At 51.5% G+C, this 18,857-nt stretch overlaps 7 protein-coding genes across 7 annotated transcripts; 4 read left to right on the top strand and 3 right to left on the bottom strand.

The window, feature by feature from the left end:
- The first annotated feature begins 236 nt into the window (after nucleotides 1-236).
- Nucleotides 237-3,210, top strand: BKA67DRAFT_51768 (uncharacterized protein). Its single transcript, XM_046097927.1, has 3 exons — nucleotides 237-1,381; nucleotides 1,437-2,514; nucleotides 2,566-3,210. Exons 1-3 carry the CDS (start codon nucleotides 406-408, stop codon nucleotides 2,801-2,803), a joined length of 2,292 nt encoding a protein of 763 aa, XP_045964566.1. The 5' UTR covers nucleotides 237-405; the 3' UTR covers nucleotides 2,804-3,210.
- Nucleotides 3,211-4,367: 1,157 nt separating this feature from the next.
- Nucleotides 4,368-5,287, bottom strand: BKA67DRAFT_530529 (uncharacterized protein; the record flags this gene model as incomplete). Its single annotated transcript, XM_046099258.1, has 5 exons — nucleotides 4,368-4,484; nucleotides 4,555-4,603; nucleotides 4,820-4,941; nucleotides 4,992-5,146; nucleotides 5,218-5,287. The coding sequence occupies 5 exons, from the start codon at nucleotides 5,285-5,287 to the stop codon at nucleotides 4,368-4,370; spliced, it is 513 nt and encodes a 170-aa protein (XP_045964565.1).
- A 947-nt stretch (nucleotides 5,288-6,234) lies between these two features.
- On the top strand, nucleotides 6,235-7,557 carry BKA67DRAFT_510832 (Cdc73 family RNA pol II accessory factor; the record flags this gene model as incomplete). Its single annotated transcript, XM_046097360.1, has 2 exons — nucleotides 6,235-6,819; nucleotides 6,889-7,557. 2 exons carry the CDS (start codon nucleotides 6,235-6,237, stop codon nucleotides 7,555-7,557), a joined length of 1,254 nt encoding a protein of 417 aa, XP_045964564.1.
- A 461-nt stretch (nucleotides 7,558-8,018) lies between these two features.
- BKA67DRAFT_653612 (HAD-like domain-containing protein) lies at nucleotides 8,019-8,947 on the bottom strand (the record flags this gene model as incomplete). The annotated part of the gene is made up of 3 exons (XM_046106400.1): nucleotides 8,019-8,179; nucleotides 8,233-8,375; nucleotides 8,448-8,947. 3 exons carry the CDS (start codon nucleotides 8,945-8,947, stop codon nucleotides 8,019-8,021), a joined length of 804 nt encoding a protein of 267 aa, XP_045964563.1.
- Nucleotides 8,948-9,627: 680 nt separating this feature from the next.
- BKA67DRAFT_530526 (Mdm33 family-domain-containing protein) lies at nucleotides 9,628-11,115 on the top strand (the record flags this gene model as incomplete). The annotated part of the gene is made up of 1 exon (XM_046099257.1): nucleotides 9,628-11,115. The coding sequence occupies one exon, from the start codon at nucleotides 9,628-9,630 to the stop codon at nucleotides 11,113-11,115; it is 1,488 nt and encodes a 495-aa protein (XP_045964562.1).
- Nucleotides 11,116-11,350: 235 nt separating this feature from the next.
- BKA67DRAFT_653610 (TAP42-like protein) lies at nucleotides 11,351-12,433 on the bottom strand (the record flags this gene model as incomplete). The annotated part of the gene is made up of 1 exon (XM_046106399.1): nucleotides 11,351-12,433. One exon carries the CDS (start codon nucleotides 12,431-12,433, stop codon nucleotides 11,351-11,353), a length of 1,083 nt encoding a protein of 360 aa, XP_045964561.1.
- A 780-nt stretch (nucleotides 12,434-13,213) lies between these two features.
- Nucleotides 13,214-18,787, top strand: BKA67DRAFT_616874 (uncharacterized protein). Its single transcript, XM_046105443.1, has 3 exons — nucleotides 13,214-15,120; nucleotides 15,171-16,733; nucleotides 16,788-18,787. The coding sequence occupies exons 1-3, from the start codon at nucleotides 13,648-13,650 to the stop codon at nucleotides 18,384-18,386; spliced, it is 4,635 nt and encodes a 1,544-aa protein (XP_045964560.1). The 5' UTR covers nucleotides 13,214-13,647; the 3' UTR covers nucleotides 18,387-18,787.
- Nucleotides 18,788-18,857: the final 70 nt, after the last annotated feature.

Genomic DNA, 18,857 nt, shown 5'->3' with positions numbered 1-18,857 from the left:
CATCGATGTCTTGTCGTCTTCTCGTTCTTCTAGACGTCTTTCGCTGACATGTCTTGACTGTGCTAGATCTTATCAAATACGACACACCTCACCTTGGTCCAAGGATCCAGCTCATGTTGTCACAGATCCAGTTCAAGCTCAATGTTGAAGAACAGTATCTCAAGGGTATTGAGAAGATGGTACAATTATACGGCATGGACGGCGACCGTAAAAGCAAGGCAGACGCGGCGGCCAAACGTATCGAGAGCAAGCAGAAGATCCAGCTCTTGAAACAGGCACTCAAGAGATACGAGGAGCTTCATATTGACGATATGGAGTCAGCCGACTCCCAAGATGGTACAGTTCATCCCGATCCGTTAGGTGGGGCAGCTCGTTCGCTAACTTCCTACAGATGATAGTATTAACATGCCCAATCTTCGCAAACCGCTTACTGGCCAGCTTTCGTTCAGGGTGATACAGGTCAAAGACGTGGATCATGCTAGTACAGGTCGATTTAGTAGAGGACCAGAAACATTCGTCGCCGTCAAGGCGGAGGACGTCATTGTGGCCAGAACCAAGGCTGCACGTAATGATAGATGGCAGGATGAATACCACAACATCGATGTCAGGGAAGCAAACGAAATCGAACTGACCGTCTATGACAAGCCAGGCGAACATGCCCTTCCCATCGCCATGCTCTGGGTACGGATATCTGATATTGTCGAGGAGATGCGTCGTAAGAGAATCGAAGCCGAGGTCAACAGCTCTGGATGGGTTTCAGCCGATAGGGTTGGCAATTCAGGAGCGGCTCCGGGCCAGTTCCCCATGGGCACCCAAGGACCGCAGTTCAGCCCTCCACCTGGCTCTCCTGGCATTCAAAGTCCTCAGAATCCTCAACAGTCGCAGCAATTTGGCGCTCAGGCGGCGCCGTCGGCTGCTAACCAGCCTATTGATGCTTGGTTCACCCTGGAGCCCACTGGCCAGATTCATCTTCAAATCAACTTCAACAAGATGAACAAAGATCGCCGGCCGGTCGATTTGGGCCTGGGCCGAAAGGGTGCGGTTCGTCAGCGCAAAGAAGAAGTGCACGAGATGTATGGTCACAAGTTCGTTCAGCACCAGTTCTACAACATTATGCGCTGCGCGCTATGCGGAGACTTCCTCAAGTATTCAGCTGGTATGCAGTGCGAAGACTGCAAGTACACATGCCACACGAAGTGTTATACCAGCGTGGTTACGAAGTGTATCAGTAAATCTAACGCAGAAACTGATCCAGAGGAGGAAAAGATTAACCACCGCATCCCTCACAGATTCCAGGCATACTCCAACTTCACGGCGAATTGGTGCTGCCACTGTGGTTACGTGCTGCCGTTTGGCAAGAAGAATTGCAAGAAGTGTTCTGGTAAGATATGAAAACAAACTTCTTACGTAGACGAACATACTAACAAATGCGACAGAATGTAGTCTCACAGCCCACGCCCAGTGTGTGCATCTTGTGCCTGATTTCTGTGGAATGAGTATGGCAGTTGCCAACCAGATCTTGGAAGGCATGCGGACACAGAAGCAACGGGCTCAGAAGGGCACTTCCATGAGTGACAGAACTCTTCGGCAGGGCAAGACCGCATCGATGGGGTCTGAAGGTCCGACTTCACCTTACGGCCCGAGCGTTATGCCTAGGCACGATTCATACCAACCAAGCATTGCTTCCCAGGAAGCTCAAAACGCTGCGAAGGCTATGTACGCCAGCCAGACGTCCCCAACAAGGCCAGTCCACCCGGATCGCACGTCCTCCCAAGCTTCGACTGTGGCAGCGGCGGCCGCCACGGCCGCAATGAGTGGTGCTATAGCACCTCAAGCTGGGCGTCAAAACTCCATGCCCGACTACGGTTCGGGCCGTCCTGGTGGGTATGGTGGAATGGATGCCCAGGAGGATCCATATGCTCCCAGTGCGGGTTATGGCACGTCTCAACAGCCAAAGTACAACCCAGCTGCGTATGCGAATGTCAACAGCTACCCGAGCCAGCCCCCAGTACAACCACAGAGTCGGCCAGTGCAGCAGCAACAATCTCCTCCTCCGCAATCACAGCAACAGATCTACCAACCAAGCGCTCCCACCCCTAAACCTCAGCCTGAAGCAGTGCCATCCCCAGCTCCTGGGGCGGGCAAGCCTCCGCTGCCGCTTGCCACCGATCCTGGAACCGGGCAGCGTATCGGCCTGGACCATTTCAATTTCTTGGCCGTACTTGGTAAAGGTAATTTTGGCAAAGTTATGTTAGCTGAGACGAAGAAATCAAGGCGGTTGTATGCCATCAAGGTGTTGAAAAAGGAATTCATTATTGAAAACGACGAAGTGGAATCCATCAGATCGGAAAAGCGAGTCTTCCTTGTTGCCAACCGGGAACGACATCCTTTCTTGACCAACTTGCATGCCTGCTTCCAAACGGAGACAAGAGTGTATTTCGTTATGGAGTATGTCAGTGGTGGTGACCTGATGTTGCACATCCAACGTGGTTCATTTGGAACTAAGCGCGCCCAGTAAGTTGACTCTGTATCACATACCCTATATGCTCTGCTGACCTTTTGAAGATTCTATGCTGCCGAAGTTTGCCTCGCACTGAAGTACTTTCATGAGAACGGTGTTATATATCGAGATCTCAAGCTTGACAACATCCTATTGACTCTTGACGGTCATATCAAGATTGCAGATTACGGTTTGTGCAAAGAAGACATGTGGTTTGGTTCTACCACTGGCACGTTTTGCGGAACACCAGAGTTCATGGCACCAGAAGTATGTCAGTTGTCGTTGCTATCAGATATTTGCTAATAGTGTTCCAGATCTTGCTGGACAAGAAGTATGGGCGGGCTGTTGACTGGTGGGCATTTGGTGTTTTGATCTACCAGATGCTTCTCCAACAATCCCCGTTCAGAGGAGAGGATGAAGATGAAATTTATGACGCTATTCTTGCAGACGAACCGTTGTATCCTATCCATATGCCTCGGGATTCTGTATCGATACTCCAAAAGCTGTTGACACGCGAACCAGATCAACGACTTGGTAGTGGGCCCACGGACGCCCAGGAGATCATGAATCAGCCATTCTTCCGCAACACCAACTGGGATGACATCTACCACAAGCGTGTTGCGCCGCCTTTCCTGCCGCAGATCAAGAACGCGACGGATACCAGCAACTTCGACTCGGAATTCACTAGCGTGACTCCCGTGCTGACCCCAGTCCAGTCCGGTAGGTGTTTATTTGCCTCATATTAAGAGACGATTTTGCTAATAAGGACCAGTGCTGTCGCAAGCCATGCAAGAAGAATTCAGAGGCTTCTCTTACACTGCCGATTTCGAATAGGACGAGTATGAGGATAATGGTAAGGCTACGGCTAAGGACAAAGACAATGACAAGCGTGAGTCGGGATTTGATGCCCCGAGGGCCTATGGAACATAATTCACCAGGACGTGACGCAAGCAAAGTCGGAAGAAGTTAAAGAGGAAGAGGGAAAAAGCAATCTGGGAGTACAAGCGGAGGACGGGTTCTTTGACGCGGAAAGCCCACCCCCCTCCTGATGTCGGCACGGACATCCACCGTTTTCTATACGACACATAGGAAATACTGCGTGGTGGTCATTGTATGCTAAATTGGGGAGCCCAAAGCCGACGATGGATGACGGTGCTGGCTGCGCGATATATACCCCCTGGTGAGGTAATCTGGAGCCTCGAAGCGGTACGACGATCTGGGAAAGGTCAGATGAATTATAGGATTAAGCGTATCTTTTTGCCAAAAGCAGAAACGTGGAAGAGAAGATTTTAGAACCTTCTCAACGGGGAAGGTGAAAGCTTCTTGAATCCTTCCCTTGGAGGCATCCGAGGCATCTTTTAATAGACAATAATACAGCGACCCCACCTCTGATTGTGTCTTATTAATGTTGAACACACCGAAGAAGCGAGGGCTGTGAAGCGAATTGTTTCCTTCCAGACGCTGGAAAATTTGTGGGCAAGACTTATCGTCAACGAGATGAGTCATGCCAAAGCCCCTCTCACATATGGTAGGCTTCGTCTCTGTTCGAATACTCTCCATCAGGCCTGGGGTGAAAAGAAGGTACGACAGAATCCAGAACGGGGCTTTCCGAGTGTCCTCATTGATGCTATTAGTCAGTCAGAGGGGAGGCGTTGTACCTTTAATATAACTGAAAGAAGAATACTGCCCTATCAGCTGCGCTAGCTTCGAGCCGGTCCATATCCTGTTCCATATTGGACATGAACCAAGCCATGTTACATCTTTCCCGCTCTGGCAGTACGAAGTACTGTCCAAGTGTGCGCTGTAGTTTTCGCTTGGCTTCAAGGATCTGCCTACACAAGAAGGGGTGATATTAGTATATTGCCCGTCAAGGGGAAAGCGGCTTAAGCTGGTACTCTTTGCAAGTCCTGACTAAGTGCTCACATGGCACGCTTTTGACACCATCTTTCTCATCATCATAGGTCTTGATCCGCACCCCACTATCCTGGGGAGAAGTAAGCTCGGAACCATATTAAAAGGCTTATACATTAAGACAATTGAAACCATTGACGTACGATGAGGAAAGGAGGCAGATATGACGTGCTGAACTTAACGGCCCCTGCACTAGCACCATATCAGAACTTGCCACTCCTACCATTGATTATCTTAGAGACAACACGAGCGGTGTAATCCTCTGCTTCCAATCATCGGAATGAGTCTGGCCCTTGGTCACCAAAGCTCCGGTCACGATGCAGAGGAGCTCAACGTGGAAAGCTGCCAGCTCAAGTCGCTATATCTCACCCATGATTTCTTCAGATCTTTTCGAGGCTGCAAACACACCTGGAAACGCTGTTAGCATCGCGATTGAAGTAAGAAGATGATGTTTCCCCGTGGCCAGATGGTGCACCGCTACGGACACTTAACCGCTTAGAATACTTGTTTAACCCGAACACAACCAGCACCTGTTAGTTACCAACCCGGGCGTAAGTACTACATAGTAAAGTGGGCGTACCAACCGATGAGCAGGAAGTATCACCTTTGAAGCGGGCTGTATTGCCTCGAACTTTTGAGCGGGTCGTGTCAACTCGAACGACAGCGACCTTCCGGCAGCACTAGTGATGCCAGTCAACACAGCATTGCAGAAAGATGATTCCCATTTCAACCAGCCTATTCTACGCCTAGCCAGTTACATATCCCGACAACCTGAAGAACGATACCAACATTCAGCGACCACTCACTGACTCGGTGCGAATCTCCAATGTCTGCGATTTCGTGATTAAGATATAGTTTTCGGTACTCTGAATCCATAGTAAGTGAGTGTTAGTGAAAAAGTGTGACAGGCCAGAGAGTGATGTCCTTCGCTTTAATTTTCACCGTCGATCAAGTTGATGATGACTGTCCGATTACTGGGATCACATCACCCGACAGCTGGCTCCCCAATTCAACTCCGTCACAGTAGGCTTGTTCAAGAAAGTTGAACGTCTTGCTAGTGACAAAAGTGTGTTGTAGGCTGTTATACATGATAACTATGCATAGTATGGCAATACGTAATGCCTGTTGGCGCTACGTCGGCTTGGTTTGACGAGACAAAAAGCACAACGGGCAGCTAGACAAACCTTTTATTTCTTTTCATGAGATTTCTTCCGGTCAATATTTCAACACTCATTCATGCTTCTCGGGATGGTTAGTAATAACTAATTACTGGGTGCATTGCAGAGCCGTGTAAGTGCTACCTGGTTCTAGTCCAGCCGCTTCAGATGCTAATGTCCCGAATCTCCATTTTAACCATCATGTGTCAGTTCCTTGCTTGAAGACGATAGCGATACTGATGCGACAGATTGCATGTTAATAATTTCAATTAATATACACATACATACATATATACATTGAGAAGTATAACCTAGGCTTAAGCTCAGGTAGGACCCTTGCCTAAGCTTAGGCTTGAAGCAGCGTGGCTCACCCCCCGATGCGGCACCCAGAAGGGCCATAAGGTTACTTAACTATTTGGTAGGTTAGACTGACTAGTTAGTTAGCTGCACGCTCTCAGCCGCCTGAAGCTCCAAAATTTTGGGCCTACCTTGGCCGCGAGGCGAGGCTGGACAACTTCATTCCAACGTTGATTCGATTCCTTCATCCTTCATTACCCAAGAGAAATACTGGACTTGCGAGCTGCGGAGGTAATTTGACGGCGGGACTCACATTGGCTTGTCTCTTGTCTTTGGAATCAAACAGGAACTACACAACGCAATACAATCATGGCGACATCAGATCTCGACCCTCTACTGCTTCTTCGGCAGTCAATTGCGTCCAACAGCCAGATCATCCCGACCGCGTCCGACGATGCCTCAGCCCCAGAGGTAGAGCTCTCCAAGGCGACACATCTCACATTCACCACACCATCGCGCATATCACTGCCCATAACGACACCTACGCGCTTCGTCGCAAACGACACGCCTGTCGACCTACGCAGCATCTATTTCTTATGGTTGAAGCGCGAGGTTCCCATCCCAGAATACAATGCCGCCGTGTCGCAACTCGACGACGAACTAGTCGACGGCAAGGTCCACAAACCAGCATACTTCGAACGGGTCGAGCTGATTGCCTGGCTCGAGGGGTCCAGTGAGGAGAGTGAATACATCAAGCCTTTGGCTGGCGACAGAGATGGCGCAGCCTCCAATGCCGCCGCCGCATTGGCCTCGAAAGGAGCCGCTGCCCCAGCAATCGGTGGCACCCTGGGCAAGTCTGGCAAGGGCTCTCTAGATCCGCGACTGGCCATCATCTACAACAGTGAGCGCAAGATGGGAGACCGAAATAGCTGTCTGCGTGGGATCAAGCCTACAGTGAGCTCCTACCCCCCAGCATGCCCTTCAAAGCTTCGAATCATATACTAACAAGCATGTCCATCGCAGGACTTTTCTCATGTCCGAAAACTAGCAGCTCCCTTCATGTCCAAGAAGCCCTCGCAGTCTTTTCCCACCCACGTGTCTAGCGTTCAACCTCTCACACACAACCAGAAGCAGAGACGCCCCGACCCCATAATTCTACTATCGCCCTCTGCCTCGTCCCTTCTGCGCATGACCAACGCCAAGTCCTTCCTCGAAGGCGGTAGATTTGTGCCGGCTGATTCGCCCTTGGCCTCTGCCGAAGGCTCTACCATGCTGCACATCAACCGCACACTACCCGGCATCGACCCCAACAGACCCTTTCGTTTCATCCTTGTCGAGAGCCCCGAGAGGTTCAAGCCCGAGTACTGGAATCGCGTTGTGGCCGTCTTCACCACCGGCCAGCAATGGCAGTTTAAGAGCTACCAATGGAACAATCCCAACGATCTCTTCAAGCGCATCCCTGGTGTCTACGTGGGCTGGCGGTCTGACAAGCTTCCAGAGACGGTACAGTCCTGGGGTCACAGAGTTACCGCTGTCGGCGTCGAACGATGGAAGGATATCAATCCAAGTGCTGCCGCCGTCGATCAGAGCCGATGGCGAGATCGTGAGGTTGTCGATCAAATCTGGAGGGTCATTGAGAGCAACATGCGCAGTAAAGGATGGTCGAGAGATAGGGCTCCGACGTCGATATGATCATGTTGCGTCAAACCTTCCCTGATGAGGGGCAGGTCCATCAAAGTCAAGACAGGCGCAAGTGGGTGGCATCCAAGCAGATGTGCTAGGTAGCAAGTCGAAGCTGCGTTGGAAGGCCATAGTTAAGAATTCTGGTTCCCTATAAGCTGCCTTCCTCGTCCCCCTGATGAGAACGAGGTTGAGGACTGGATGGCCTATGTACTATAGCATAAAAGTGGCGGTTGGCAGCCGCATTTCTGGGCGACCTTGATTCATGCATGAGAGACGCGGGTATCGAATTTAGGGATTTAGGGAATCAAGATATATATAAAAAATAAGAGATCCCAAGCTGGGCCAATACATGGCCCATCGAGTCTAATTGTTCAAGGCCACCCTGTAGTGAATACGGGCAGCATTGCTCTCATCTATCACATCTATAATCGTCTAGTTCATGGACAAAAAAGCAACCACGACCCGGCGCTTCAAGCCTTTTCTACAGGCTTCTCCACAACCTTTTGGTTAACGGCAGCCTCCTGAACAGTTATTTCACCATCCACAACGCGCTTCACGATCTTATGGATATCGCCAAAGTCGTGGAATTCTGTGTATGGCACATTCTCTCTGATGCAGTACTGGACAAGGTCTACACGTGATCAGCAATAGGCAAATTGGTTGGACTCGGCACGAGATACATACCTCGACCAGCCTTGGCAAAGAGCAGATCGGTCTCCTTTGCCGCTGACAAGTCAGAGACGCCGTCACCGGCGTAGAACATGACGGGGCGCTTCTCGAGTGCAGCATAAGGTCGAATCTCTAGAGACTTATCATGTCCGAAACCACTTGAACGTGCCCATTAATTAGTTATATCATCCCCACATGTCCCAATGGGACTCTGGCGGGCACGGACTTACCTCTCGTCATGGTACACAATCGTCCAACCGCCCTCCTCATTGATGCTCTTCTTGCCGGGCCTCGGTGCGACGTCATTGCTCACGATTTGCATGCCCTTGACATCCTCCTCGCCGACCAGATGGGCCAGCAGCGCGCGGATAACGGGCTGCATGCCGCCGCTCAGGACGACGACGGGGATGTTGTTGGCGCGGCACCAGCTGTAGAACTCCTTGAACTTGGGGTCGAGCTGGATGTTGGCCAAGAGGATCTTGATGCACTCATCAAAGGGCGTCTTGACGCTGTCTAGCATCTCCTGGAAGGAGTCCCGGAACGTCTTGCGGTCCTCGAGCACGTCGTGGTTGCCCTTGCGGCGCAGCTCGACACCGAAGCCCAGGTTGTCCGTCATGTAGTCGTTGGAGTCCTGCAGCGTGATGGTGCCATCGAAGTCGGTGAAGAAGATGGCCTTGGGGTTGGTCGCAAGCGCCGGAAGCGAGGACGAAGTAGGTGGTACGGAGCCCATCTTGTGCCGTGTGTCGCTGTATTTTCCTGGGATTGGGGGATGAATAGAAATAGATACGCGACAAAGGCCGTTACTTGAGAATGCCTGGTTGCAGAATTCAGCTTTTTGCTCTCTCTAACCACTGTAGCACTCTATGGAATGACGTCACCTGAGGGACAAAGTCTAGTTCTACAGTATGTTTTGTCTATGCGAAGAAATGCAACTAATGTCATGTCAACAAGAAGAGGCACCGGGACGGAGGTTGCGACATATATTTTCAGACGCGCAGCCACGGCCCCAAAATAATTAAGGGTCCAATATGCGACAAGAAATGCTCGCAACGAGGATGGCTGCATGGCACAAAAGCTGCAAGACAAGAGTCAATCAACCCACCACAATCGGCCCTTGGTGCGGCATCGCTTTGCTTTGCTCTGCTCTGCCGTGCTTTTGCGGTGCTTTTTTGCCCCTCCAAAGCGGGAAGGATGATCTGCATATAATTCTGCCCGTGGTCAGTTCCAGGGATCCTTTTTCCCCCTTTGGCGGCACTAGACTTACAAGGACAAGCGGTGAGGCTCTCAAGCCCCGTCGCTTCGGCCGTCACTGTCGAGTCCCGGCACGGTGACGCCCGGCCACAAGTTTATAGCAGAACAATTCCATTCCCGTCCCTCGTTGCCATTGACGCCGCTCCAAGTGGAATCACCATGCCACCTTCTGGGATATTACGGCCTATCCTAGGAGCGAGCTCAAGATTACTCAGGGGGCAATGCTTCAATGACACGGCCTCGGCCAGCCCCAGGAGGCTTGCTGCCGCTGCTTTCCGGGCTTCAGCTGCAAAGTCCCCAGTATGCCCGAGCTGCAGTGTCTACGTTGGGCGGCAGCTCAGATTCTACTCGGCCAAGCCACCGTCCGAACCTCCGAATTTCGATCATCTGAGACCCGAAGAGAAGCTTGATCAACATCCAAACTTTGATCACTTGCGGCCGGTCGAGGAGAGGCCAGCCGAACCGACATCATCAACCTCCCGGAGCGAATCTGGGCCTACGATAAACCTCCCACCACCAGATTCAACGCCCGAAACCTCAACGAAACCCTCTCCTGCCGATTCCAATCCTCAAGATGCCACTGCCGACCCGTCCTCACTCCCATCGCACTCCGAGTCCCAGCGGTCTGAGATCTCAGCCGCCTTCTCGTCTTTCATGGATCGCATGCAGACACAGCTCTTCCAAGCATCACAGCGCATCAACGACCTAACCGGATACTCTGGCATCGAGACACTTAAAAACCAGATCTCCAACCTCGAATCCGCCCTGACGCAAGCCCAGGAGAACCTGCACTCGTCCCGCAACGCCTACAAGGTCTCCGTCTCGGAGCGATCCTCGAGCCAGCGCGAAGTCACGACCCTGCTTGCGCGCCAGAAATCCTGGACCCCCGCCGACTTTGAGCGGTTCACCGCCCTCTACCGAACCGACTACGAGCTCGAGGCCGCGGTCGCCCGGCACGCGTCCGAACTCGAGGAGGCGGAGCGCGAGGCGGAGCGGCTCAGCCGCGAGCTCAGCGCGGGAATCCTGGCGAGGTACCACGAGGAGCAGATCTGGAGCGACAAGATCCGGCGCATGAGCACCTGGGGCACTTGGGGCCTGATGGGCGTCAACATCCTGCTCTTCTTCATGTTCCAGTTCGGCGCGGAGCCGTGGCGGCGGGCCAGGCTCGTCAAGGGCTTCGAGGAGAAGGTGCAGGAGGCGCTAGAGCGCGAGAGGCTGAAGGAGAAGGCCGAGAGGATCGAGGTCCTGGGGGCGTTCTTCGGTCAGAGCCAAACGGCAAACGGTTCCCCGGCCGCGGCTACCGTGCCGGACGAATCTGCTCAAGCGGCAGCGGTAGCAGAAGCGATACCGGCAGAGAATATGGGCTCGGCGGTGGAGAAAAATTCTGGCGAGGTGAAGAGCGAGGTACCGACCGAGGTGTCTGTAATCGCGGAAGACATCCCGGCCGCCGCAGAGGGCAAGCCGTCGTCAACATGGCAAGAAGTCCTCACAAGTACGGCGTGGTGGAAAGACACATGGGCCGACCTAACGAGCGAGAAGGAGGTTTCGATACGAATGCGCGATGTATCACTATTAGTCCTGGAAGGCACGGCAGCGGGGGCCGCCATAGCGAGCACCATTGCTATATTCTTCCTACGAAGAACATGATCCTCGCAAACCACCTGTACATAGTGAAGGATCTGTATAAAGCATAGCGCCAACCTGTATAACATAGAAGCATAAAGGGTCCCACCAGATCCCATAAAACAGCTCAATCTCAACAAAAGTACGAAATTGCAGTCTTTCATATTCCCTGTTGTCTTTGGTTCTGCTGATGGGCGAGTCCATAGTATTACACATTACATTGTACCGCACTGGTACGTTCTTCGCTGTCGTGATGTCGTTAACCTCTGTTCAAGGTATTTCCAGCGCCCTTCGGGTTTGCTTCCGTAAACTCGTCCCACTCGCGGGCCTTCATCGTTTCCGCATCGCCCTTCTCGTAGTTATCCTCATCCGGGGTCTTGGGGCGCCCACTCGCCTCGCCACCTCCCTCGATCATGCCGCCGCGCCGCCGCTCCTCCTCCAGATACTCGTCGATGCTCATGGTCGGCAAATTGTGACCCGGTCGGAACACCCCCTTTTGAATGTCTTGGCGCTCGTTGGTGAGCGTAAAGGGCCGTAGCGGCTTGCCAGTTCTGCTCAGAACGGGGCCGTTGAAGGCCGACTGCAACCTCCGCAGCGGCTGGTCCAGGCGCTCCGAATGGTCGGTCCCCTCGGGCGACCGGCGCCGCCTCTCGTCTTCCTCCACCGTGGTGCGGAACGGTATCAACGGCGTGGGCGCGAGGTTCAGCATCTCCATCTCGAGGTTGAGGTGCTCGAGCCCCTGGAAGGCCTGCCGCGTACACAGCGCGAGCTCCGCCAGGTAGAGCTCCCTCACGGCCTCTTCGTCTCCCCCGTCCTCCAGGTACCGCGGCGAGCTGCGCATGTACTGCAGCCTCTTCTTGAGCTCCTGCTCCTCCTTGAAGTTGGCCATCTTGGCGTTGCGTCGCGCGCCGGGGTCCCTGGTGGGGATGGTCGAGAACGCGGCCGGGTCCTCGATGTACGACTCGAAGAGCTTCGCGTCGGACGAGCTCAGGATCGAGTACGTGTCCAGGAGGAAGAGGAAGCGCTCGTAGGCGTCGCGGGTGACCCTGAGGGCCTCCTTGCGCTCCACGGGCGAGGTGACGGAGATCTTCTGCAGCAGGTCCGCCGTGCGGCAGTTGACGAGCAGGTAGGGCAGGTCCGCCGTGTTGATGTCCTCCAGGCTCTCGTTGTCGCTGAACAGCGACACGCTGTCGATCAGCTCCCGGCACTCCTCGTAGGACTTGAGCGCGAATTCCAGGTCCTCCTTGTACGTGGGCGAGTTCGCCTCGTAGGCGCCCTGCAGCGCGGCCTGCCGTTTCTCGGCGCCCTGGAAGACGGTCTTTAATGTCCTGGGTTCTGCCATGCTTGTTGGATTTTCCCTTTTCTTTTCTTTTTTTCTTCTCTTTTTTGCGGAAGTACTTATGAAAGAGACGTTCCTCGTCTGTGGCGAGAATTGTTCTGTCTGTTCACATGCGTAATTCCAGTGTGACCCTGTCTCGAGGAGGGGCAATGCGACAGCATATGAAAAGCTGTAATACTGCCCCTCCATTGCCTAACATTAGCGGATCCCAACCTAAAGTGCTAACTAAGCTTAGAGCTGTCTGCTCATGTGGCTTCAGGCTTTCGGGCTCTGGACCTTCTTCGCCTTGGGGCCCGTACGCTAAGAGTCCCTGCAGGAAGCACAGACCCCGTATCTCTTGGCTATATCTAGTCACTTCGAATGAAGCTATCTTTGTTCCTGCCTTTTGGATGTCCACATGAATCATCGCAATCATCTGCTGATATTCAACCCGATGTTCTGTTCCATGTCCCGTGCTTACAGCACTAGCTATTCGCTCGTATTGTTTTGGAGCACATGGATCGGGCAGGGACTTTTGGGCCGTCATACACCATGGTACCTAATAGTTGTGACAGCTATTTTGGCAGCATAAACTGGGTGGTGTCTTGATGATATGGACTTGATGACCTGCATTTCCGTTCCCACATCCCACATCATAACCCCTCAGATTGTCTTCTTCTTTACAAAACTGTAACGTAGGTTGTTGGCAAAATCGAAAGCTGACTATCAAGTAGACGTGGCGTGCAAACTCGTGTTTGCTTTGGATGATGCAACACGCCGCGTTTGTTACATGGCAGAGCTTGTAATCTATTGGACAACAAGTGGGCACTGGTTCATTCAAATCCGATATTAAGTTCACTTTGTAATTCTCGCCCTGTCAGGTACTTGATATTTGTGATATCCCGTCCGGATGGTCAAATACTTCATAGCTTATTCCACAGTAACTCGAATAATCAATCGCCGATGCTTGTGGAAAAGCCCTTCAATTTCAGTATTTCACCATCGCTGCAGGAAAGCGTGCCCGGTTTCCATCTTGGAAACCTGTATCCTGTTTCTACTTGAGCTCTTTCCTGAACCAAGACCATCAAATTTCTGCCATTCAGCGATATCACTCAATGCCAACAATACTACCACATATCACACATTTTCAGTGATAACAATTGCCGACACTTTGGCTCAGCCATAACAAAGCCTCAAGAGAGTCTCGCGAGGACTCGCTCACATCTTCACGACCTGACATGATTACCGAAATCATCGATCAGTCAAAGACTGAAGATGCGGCTTCCAAGCTTGAGGACGCGCTTGATTCTGACCATGACAGTGAAGCTTTTCCTCGAGATGATGGAGAGAACAAGACTCACAAGGTCGCAGCCAGGCGAGTTGCAGACAATGATGAGCTCGCACATTGGATTCGCCAGGAACAGAAGCGAATGAACGAAAGAAGTCTTAGACTCACACCTGGGGGGCGGAAGGCTTTTACATGGGATGACGCCGATGTGGAACGAATCCTCTCCAGCCGCCATCCTGCTGATAAAATGATCATATCCAGCCCTCGAGAATATCAAGTTGAGCTTTTCGAAAGGGCCAAGGAGAAGAATCTGATCGTTGTATTGCCTACAGGGACTGGCAAGACCCTTATTGCAGCTCTTTTGTTACGTTGGGTAATTGATCAGGAACTGATTGACCGAGCCAATAAGGAGAAGAACCTCGAGCGTCGTATCGCCTTCTTTTTGGTCGACAAGATCTCTTTGGTACATCAGCAATGGAAAGTATTGAAGGCCAATCTTGCCCATGATGTTGCCAAATTCCATGGAGACATGGTTGGGCCAGCAGCCAACCAATCATTCTGGAAGCAGCAGTTTGACGAGAATAACGTTGTCGTCTGTACGGCCGATATCCTACGACAGTGCCTCTCTCATGGATACTTCCGTATGGAACAAATCAACCTCATAATCTTCGACGAGGCACATCATGCAAAGAAGAATCATCCTTATGCAAGGATCATCAAAGACTTCTACGTCGACCTAAAAAGTTCCGACCTGAGGCGACCGCGTATTCTTGGAATGACGGCCTCACCTGTCGATGCTAAGACTGATCTCGCCATAGGTGCGGCTCAGCTAGAAGGACTCCTGCATGCCGAAATTGCCACAGTCGATGATCCTGCGCTCATGAGGACCGTTTCAAGCAAAGATGGAGCCGCACTGGATCAACTTATTGAGTACTGGCTTCCTGGTGAAAATATTGAGACACCTTTGTGGCAGAAATTAAACAATCTTTTGGGTCGTAATATCATCTTCCGAAAGCTATTGGTATATACCAGGGCATGCACAAGAGACCTTGGCCGCTGGTGTGCTGATAGGGTTTGGCAAATCTCTCTGACGCCGAACGAGCTGGCGAAGGCGAGAGCCAAGACGGAAATGACTCTGATGAAAACTCGATCCGAAATTCTCATTTCGACAATTGATACCCAAACCTCACTTATTGAAGATGCGAACGAGGTACTGCAAGAGCATCAGTTCACTGAGGTTGAGGAGTCTGGTAGTCATTTGTCTCCAAAGGTTCAGGCACTACTGAAAACACTTAAAGAGCACTTCATCCCGGCTTTCGACAAGTGCATTATCTTCGTTGAGCAGCGACTTACAGCAGTCATACTGGCTGATCTGTTCTGCCAATCAGCCCTAAAGTCCTACGGCTTCTCAGCAGGAACTCTGGTCAGTGCATCTATGAGCGATCAAGTGTGAACATACTAACCCTTCGATAGGTAGGCTCTGGAATAGGAGAACTCGGCGCAGCGCAGGCCATGTCCAATCACGAGCAGCAGTGTGCCATCCAACAGTTTCATACCGGCGACCTGAATATACTCATCACTACAACCATTGGCGAAGAAGGCCTCGATATTCCAGATTGCAACATGGTGATAAGATTCGATCTCTACCACACCATGATCCAGTATATACAGTCAAAAGGACGCGCACGTATGAAAAATTCTAAGTACTTCCACATGATTGAAATGGGTAACGCGGAACATGTCCAGAGAGTATTTGAGAGTCAAGAGAAGGAGGAGGTCCTACGCAACTTCTGCCTGGCACTGCCCGAAGACCGCCTGCTCAAAGGCAACGATTTTAACATGCATTTCTTCCTGCGCAAGGAGAAGACAAAGCGAGTGTATAAGGTTCCGAGTACTGGAGCCAAGTTAACATACGAATCGAGTCTTGTGGTGCTTGCGACATATGTTGAATCTCTGGCAGAGTACGCGGATGTTAGCCTGAAAGCTGACTATATCGTGAAGAGCGTCAGCAAAGAGTTTCAGTGCGAAGTTATTATGCCGGACAACTCGCCAGTCAAGACTGCCATCGGTCGTCGTGCCAGCTCAAAGCAGGTTGCCAAGTGCTCTGCTGCTTATGAAATGTGTCTCAAACTAAGAAAAGCTGATGAACTTGACGAATATCTACAGTCAGCTCGCAAGAAACATCTTCCAGCGATGCGCAATGCGCAGTTGGCGTTAAGCTCGAAGAAGCGAGCCGAGTACAGCATGAGAGTGAAGCCGAGTATCTGGAACGCTCGCGGACATTACAGCAGACTTTATGTCACCATCCTGAAGCTCGAGGACCCTGAGACATTGGATAGACCCTCACGCCCACTTGCTATGCTCACTCGAAGTCCTTTGCCCCATGTGGCAAAGTTCCCGATTTTCTTCAGGAATCATATGTCTTCTATAGTCGATTGCTTCCCTGTACCTGTGGAGGTTCCGGTATCACCAGCACAAGTGGAGGGTCTGACAACCTTCACTCTGCGGGTCTTCAAGGACGTATTCAGCAAAGAATACAAGTCCGAGCCAGAGAGATTGCCTTACTACCTAGCTCCATTGAACAAAGACCATGCTTTCCCCTTCACTTACTATGAGGGTATTTCTGCCATGATCGACTGGGAGTGTCTCACTATGCTTCAATCTGTTGGCGACTTGGACTGGGAGGGTCAGCCCCCGTCGTTCTTCGAGAACAAATACATAACTGATCCGCACGATGGTTCACGTAAATTCTATACCATCCGGCCACGGGAAGACCTGAAGTCTACCGATCCTCAGCTTCCCAATGTTAAAGGTATAGGAAATTCGCGACCGCGTCGCGAGAGCCCCAAAGACATCTGGAATTACAGTGTCAGCCTATGGTCAAAGTCGAGGTCGCGAATTGAGGTACGCGACGACCTTCTAGTTGTCGAGGCCGAATATATTCCACTTCGTCGCAATCTTTTGGATGGGTTTGAAAAGTCCGACAATGAGAGCAATCACTGCTACATATGTTTCGCAACCCTCAAAATATCTGCTGTAAGTCGTCTACTAACCACATTGTCCGTGAACCTTTTCTGATTTATTCCTCAGTTACCAGTTGACGTGGTGGCCATGGCTTACAATCTACCCGCCATCATCTATCGTTTGGAATCTAACCTAATCGTTCTGGAAGCCGTCCACGGACTGGGCCTTGACATACGGCCTGACTTAGCTCTTGAGGCCATGACCAAGGACAGCGATAATACGGACGAGCACACAGCTGAACAAGTCAACTTCCAAAACGGCATGGGCAACAACTATGAGCGTCTCGAGTTCTTAGGTGATGCCTTCCTGAAAATGAGTACCTCGATTGCACTCTATACTAGAGCTCCAGAGGGCAACGAGTTCCATCATCATGTTGATCGCATGGTACTTATTTGTAATAAGAACCTGTTCAACAATGCTTTAGAGCTCAAGCTTGAAGAATCGATACGATCAAAGTCGTTTAATCGCCGGGTCTGGTATCCAGACGGCTTAGAGCAACTGAAGGGCAAGAAAGGAGCTGGCAGAAGTATCCATGTGCTCGGCGATAAGTCTATTGCAGATGTCTGTGAGGCACTTATCGGTGCAGCTTACCTTACCGGCTTGGAGAAGAATAACAGCTTAGACATGGCTGTGAAAGCCGTGACGATTTTCGCCAACTGCAGGCTGGAGAACAAATATCATACAATGAAGACTTACGATGCTTTCTATTCGGCCTTTAAGATTCCCGAATGGCAGTCTGCTGAGCCTACTGCAGTCCACATCGATCTTGCTAAGAAGATTGAATCAAAGCTGGGATACAAGTTCAAGTACCCACGCTTGCTTCGTTGCGCTTTCATTCACTCGTCATATACGTTCATGTACGAACATATCCCAAGTTACCAGCGCCTCGAATTCCTTGGCGATGCTCTGCTGGATATGGTCTGCGTCGACTATCTCTTCCATCGCTTCCCCGGCGCAGATCCGCAGTGGCTCACTGAGCACAAGATGGCTATGGTATCAAACCAATTCCTAGGATGTCTATGTGTGTGCCTGGACCTGCACCGACACATGATGTCCATGACGGCCAACATGCCTCAACAAGTCGCCACCTACGTAGATGCAATTACGAGGGCCCGCGAGGAAGCAGAGCAAGAGGCCGAGCTCGCAAATCTCTCGCGGTCATGCTACTCGCGCAGCTTCTGGACCACCGTCATAGAGCCACCAAAGTGCCTCCCGGATGTTGTCGAGGCCTGCATCGGTGCCATCTTTGTCGACTCAAAGTACGACTACGGCCGAGTGCAGAAGTTCTTTGACGCTTACATCAAGCCGTACTTCGAGGACATGCATCTCTACGACACATTCGCCAACAAGCATCCCGTGACGTTCCTGAGCAATATGTTGCATCTCACCTACAGCTGTGCCAACTGGCGCGTCATGGCCAGTGAGATGCCGGCCGAAGGCTCCATAACCGAGACCCAGGTCGTCGGTGTCGTCATGATACATGGTGCTGTGCGTGCCCACGCCATGTCGGCCAGTGGACGCTATGCGAAGATTGCGGCAGCAAATCGGTGTATGAACCTTCTCAAGGATATGCATGTCGACGAGTACAAGAGGACATTCGGCTGTGACTGCAAGCCAGAGGATATCGAGGAGAGCGAGACTAGCAAGCATGCTACTGCTATCTAGTTCGAACCGATTGCAACATTTTCTTTTTGTGCGGTAGTTACTCTAGCAGGTGGGTGGACACAAGAATTGGCGCACTAGCAGATGAGATATAGTAGCTGCTAGACTAGGCCAATCCCAATATACCGCCTGTCCAGGTTTTTCTCAAAACTGCGGGACGATGAAGGTGCTTAACAGGCAGAAGCGCGGATGGGGCATGTGTACTTATTCATAAGATCGAGTAGAGGAGCCTTGGGAATCAAGCTATATCGATAGACCCAGTCAAGTATGACCTTGCGGTTACAGGCGTGCGATATTTTCGTGGTTGTGTCATTCGTTATCCAGAATCTAGCGAAGTTTCAACTGCCACCAGCGCATGTGAACATGTACATGCGCCACTTGACTGCGTACTGTGGATCGTTCATGACAAGATTCCGGGAGCTTTCCCACAATCCATTGATGCGGGTAGATGCAAGGCCCGACTACGGATTATTA

The sequence above is a fragment of the Truncatella angustata genome (genome assembly GCF_020726525.1).
Source record: "Truncatella angustata strain MPI-SDFR-AT-0073 chromosome Unknown BKA67scaffold_1, whole genome shotgun sequence".
Lineage (NCBI taxonomy): Eukaryota > Fungi > Ascomycota > Sordariomycetes > Amphisphaeriales > Sporocadaceae > Truncatella > Truncatella angustata.
The sequence above is the reverse complement of the archived record's forward strand: the minus strand, read 5'-3'. Positions and strand labels throughout refer to the sequence as shown.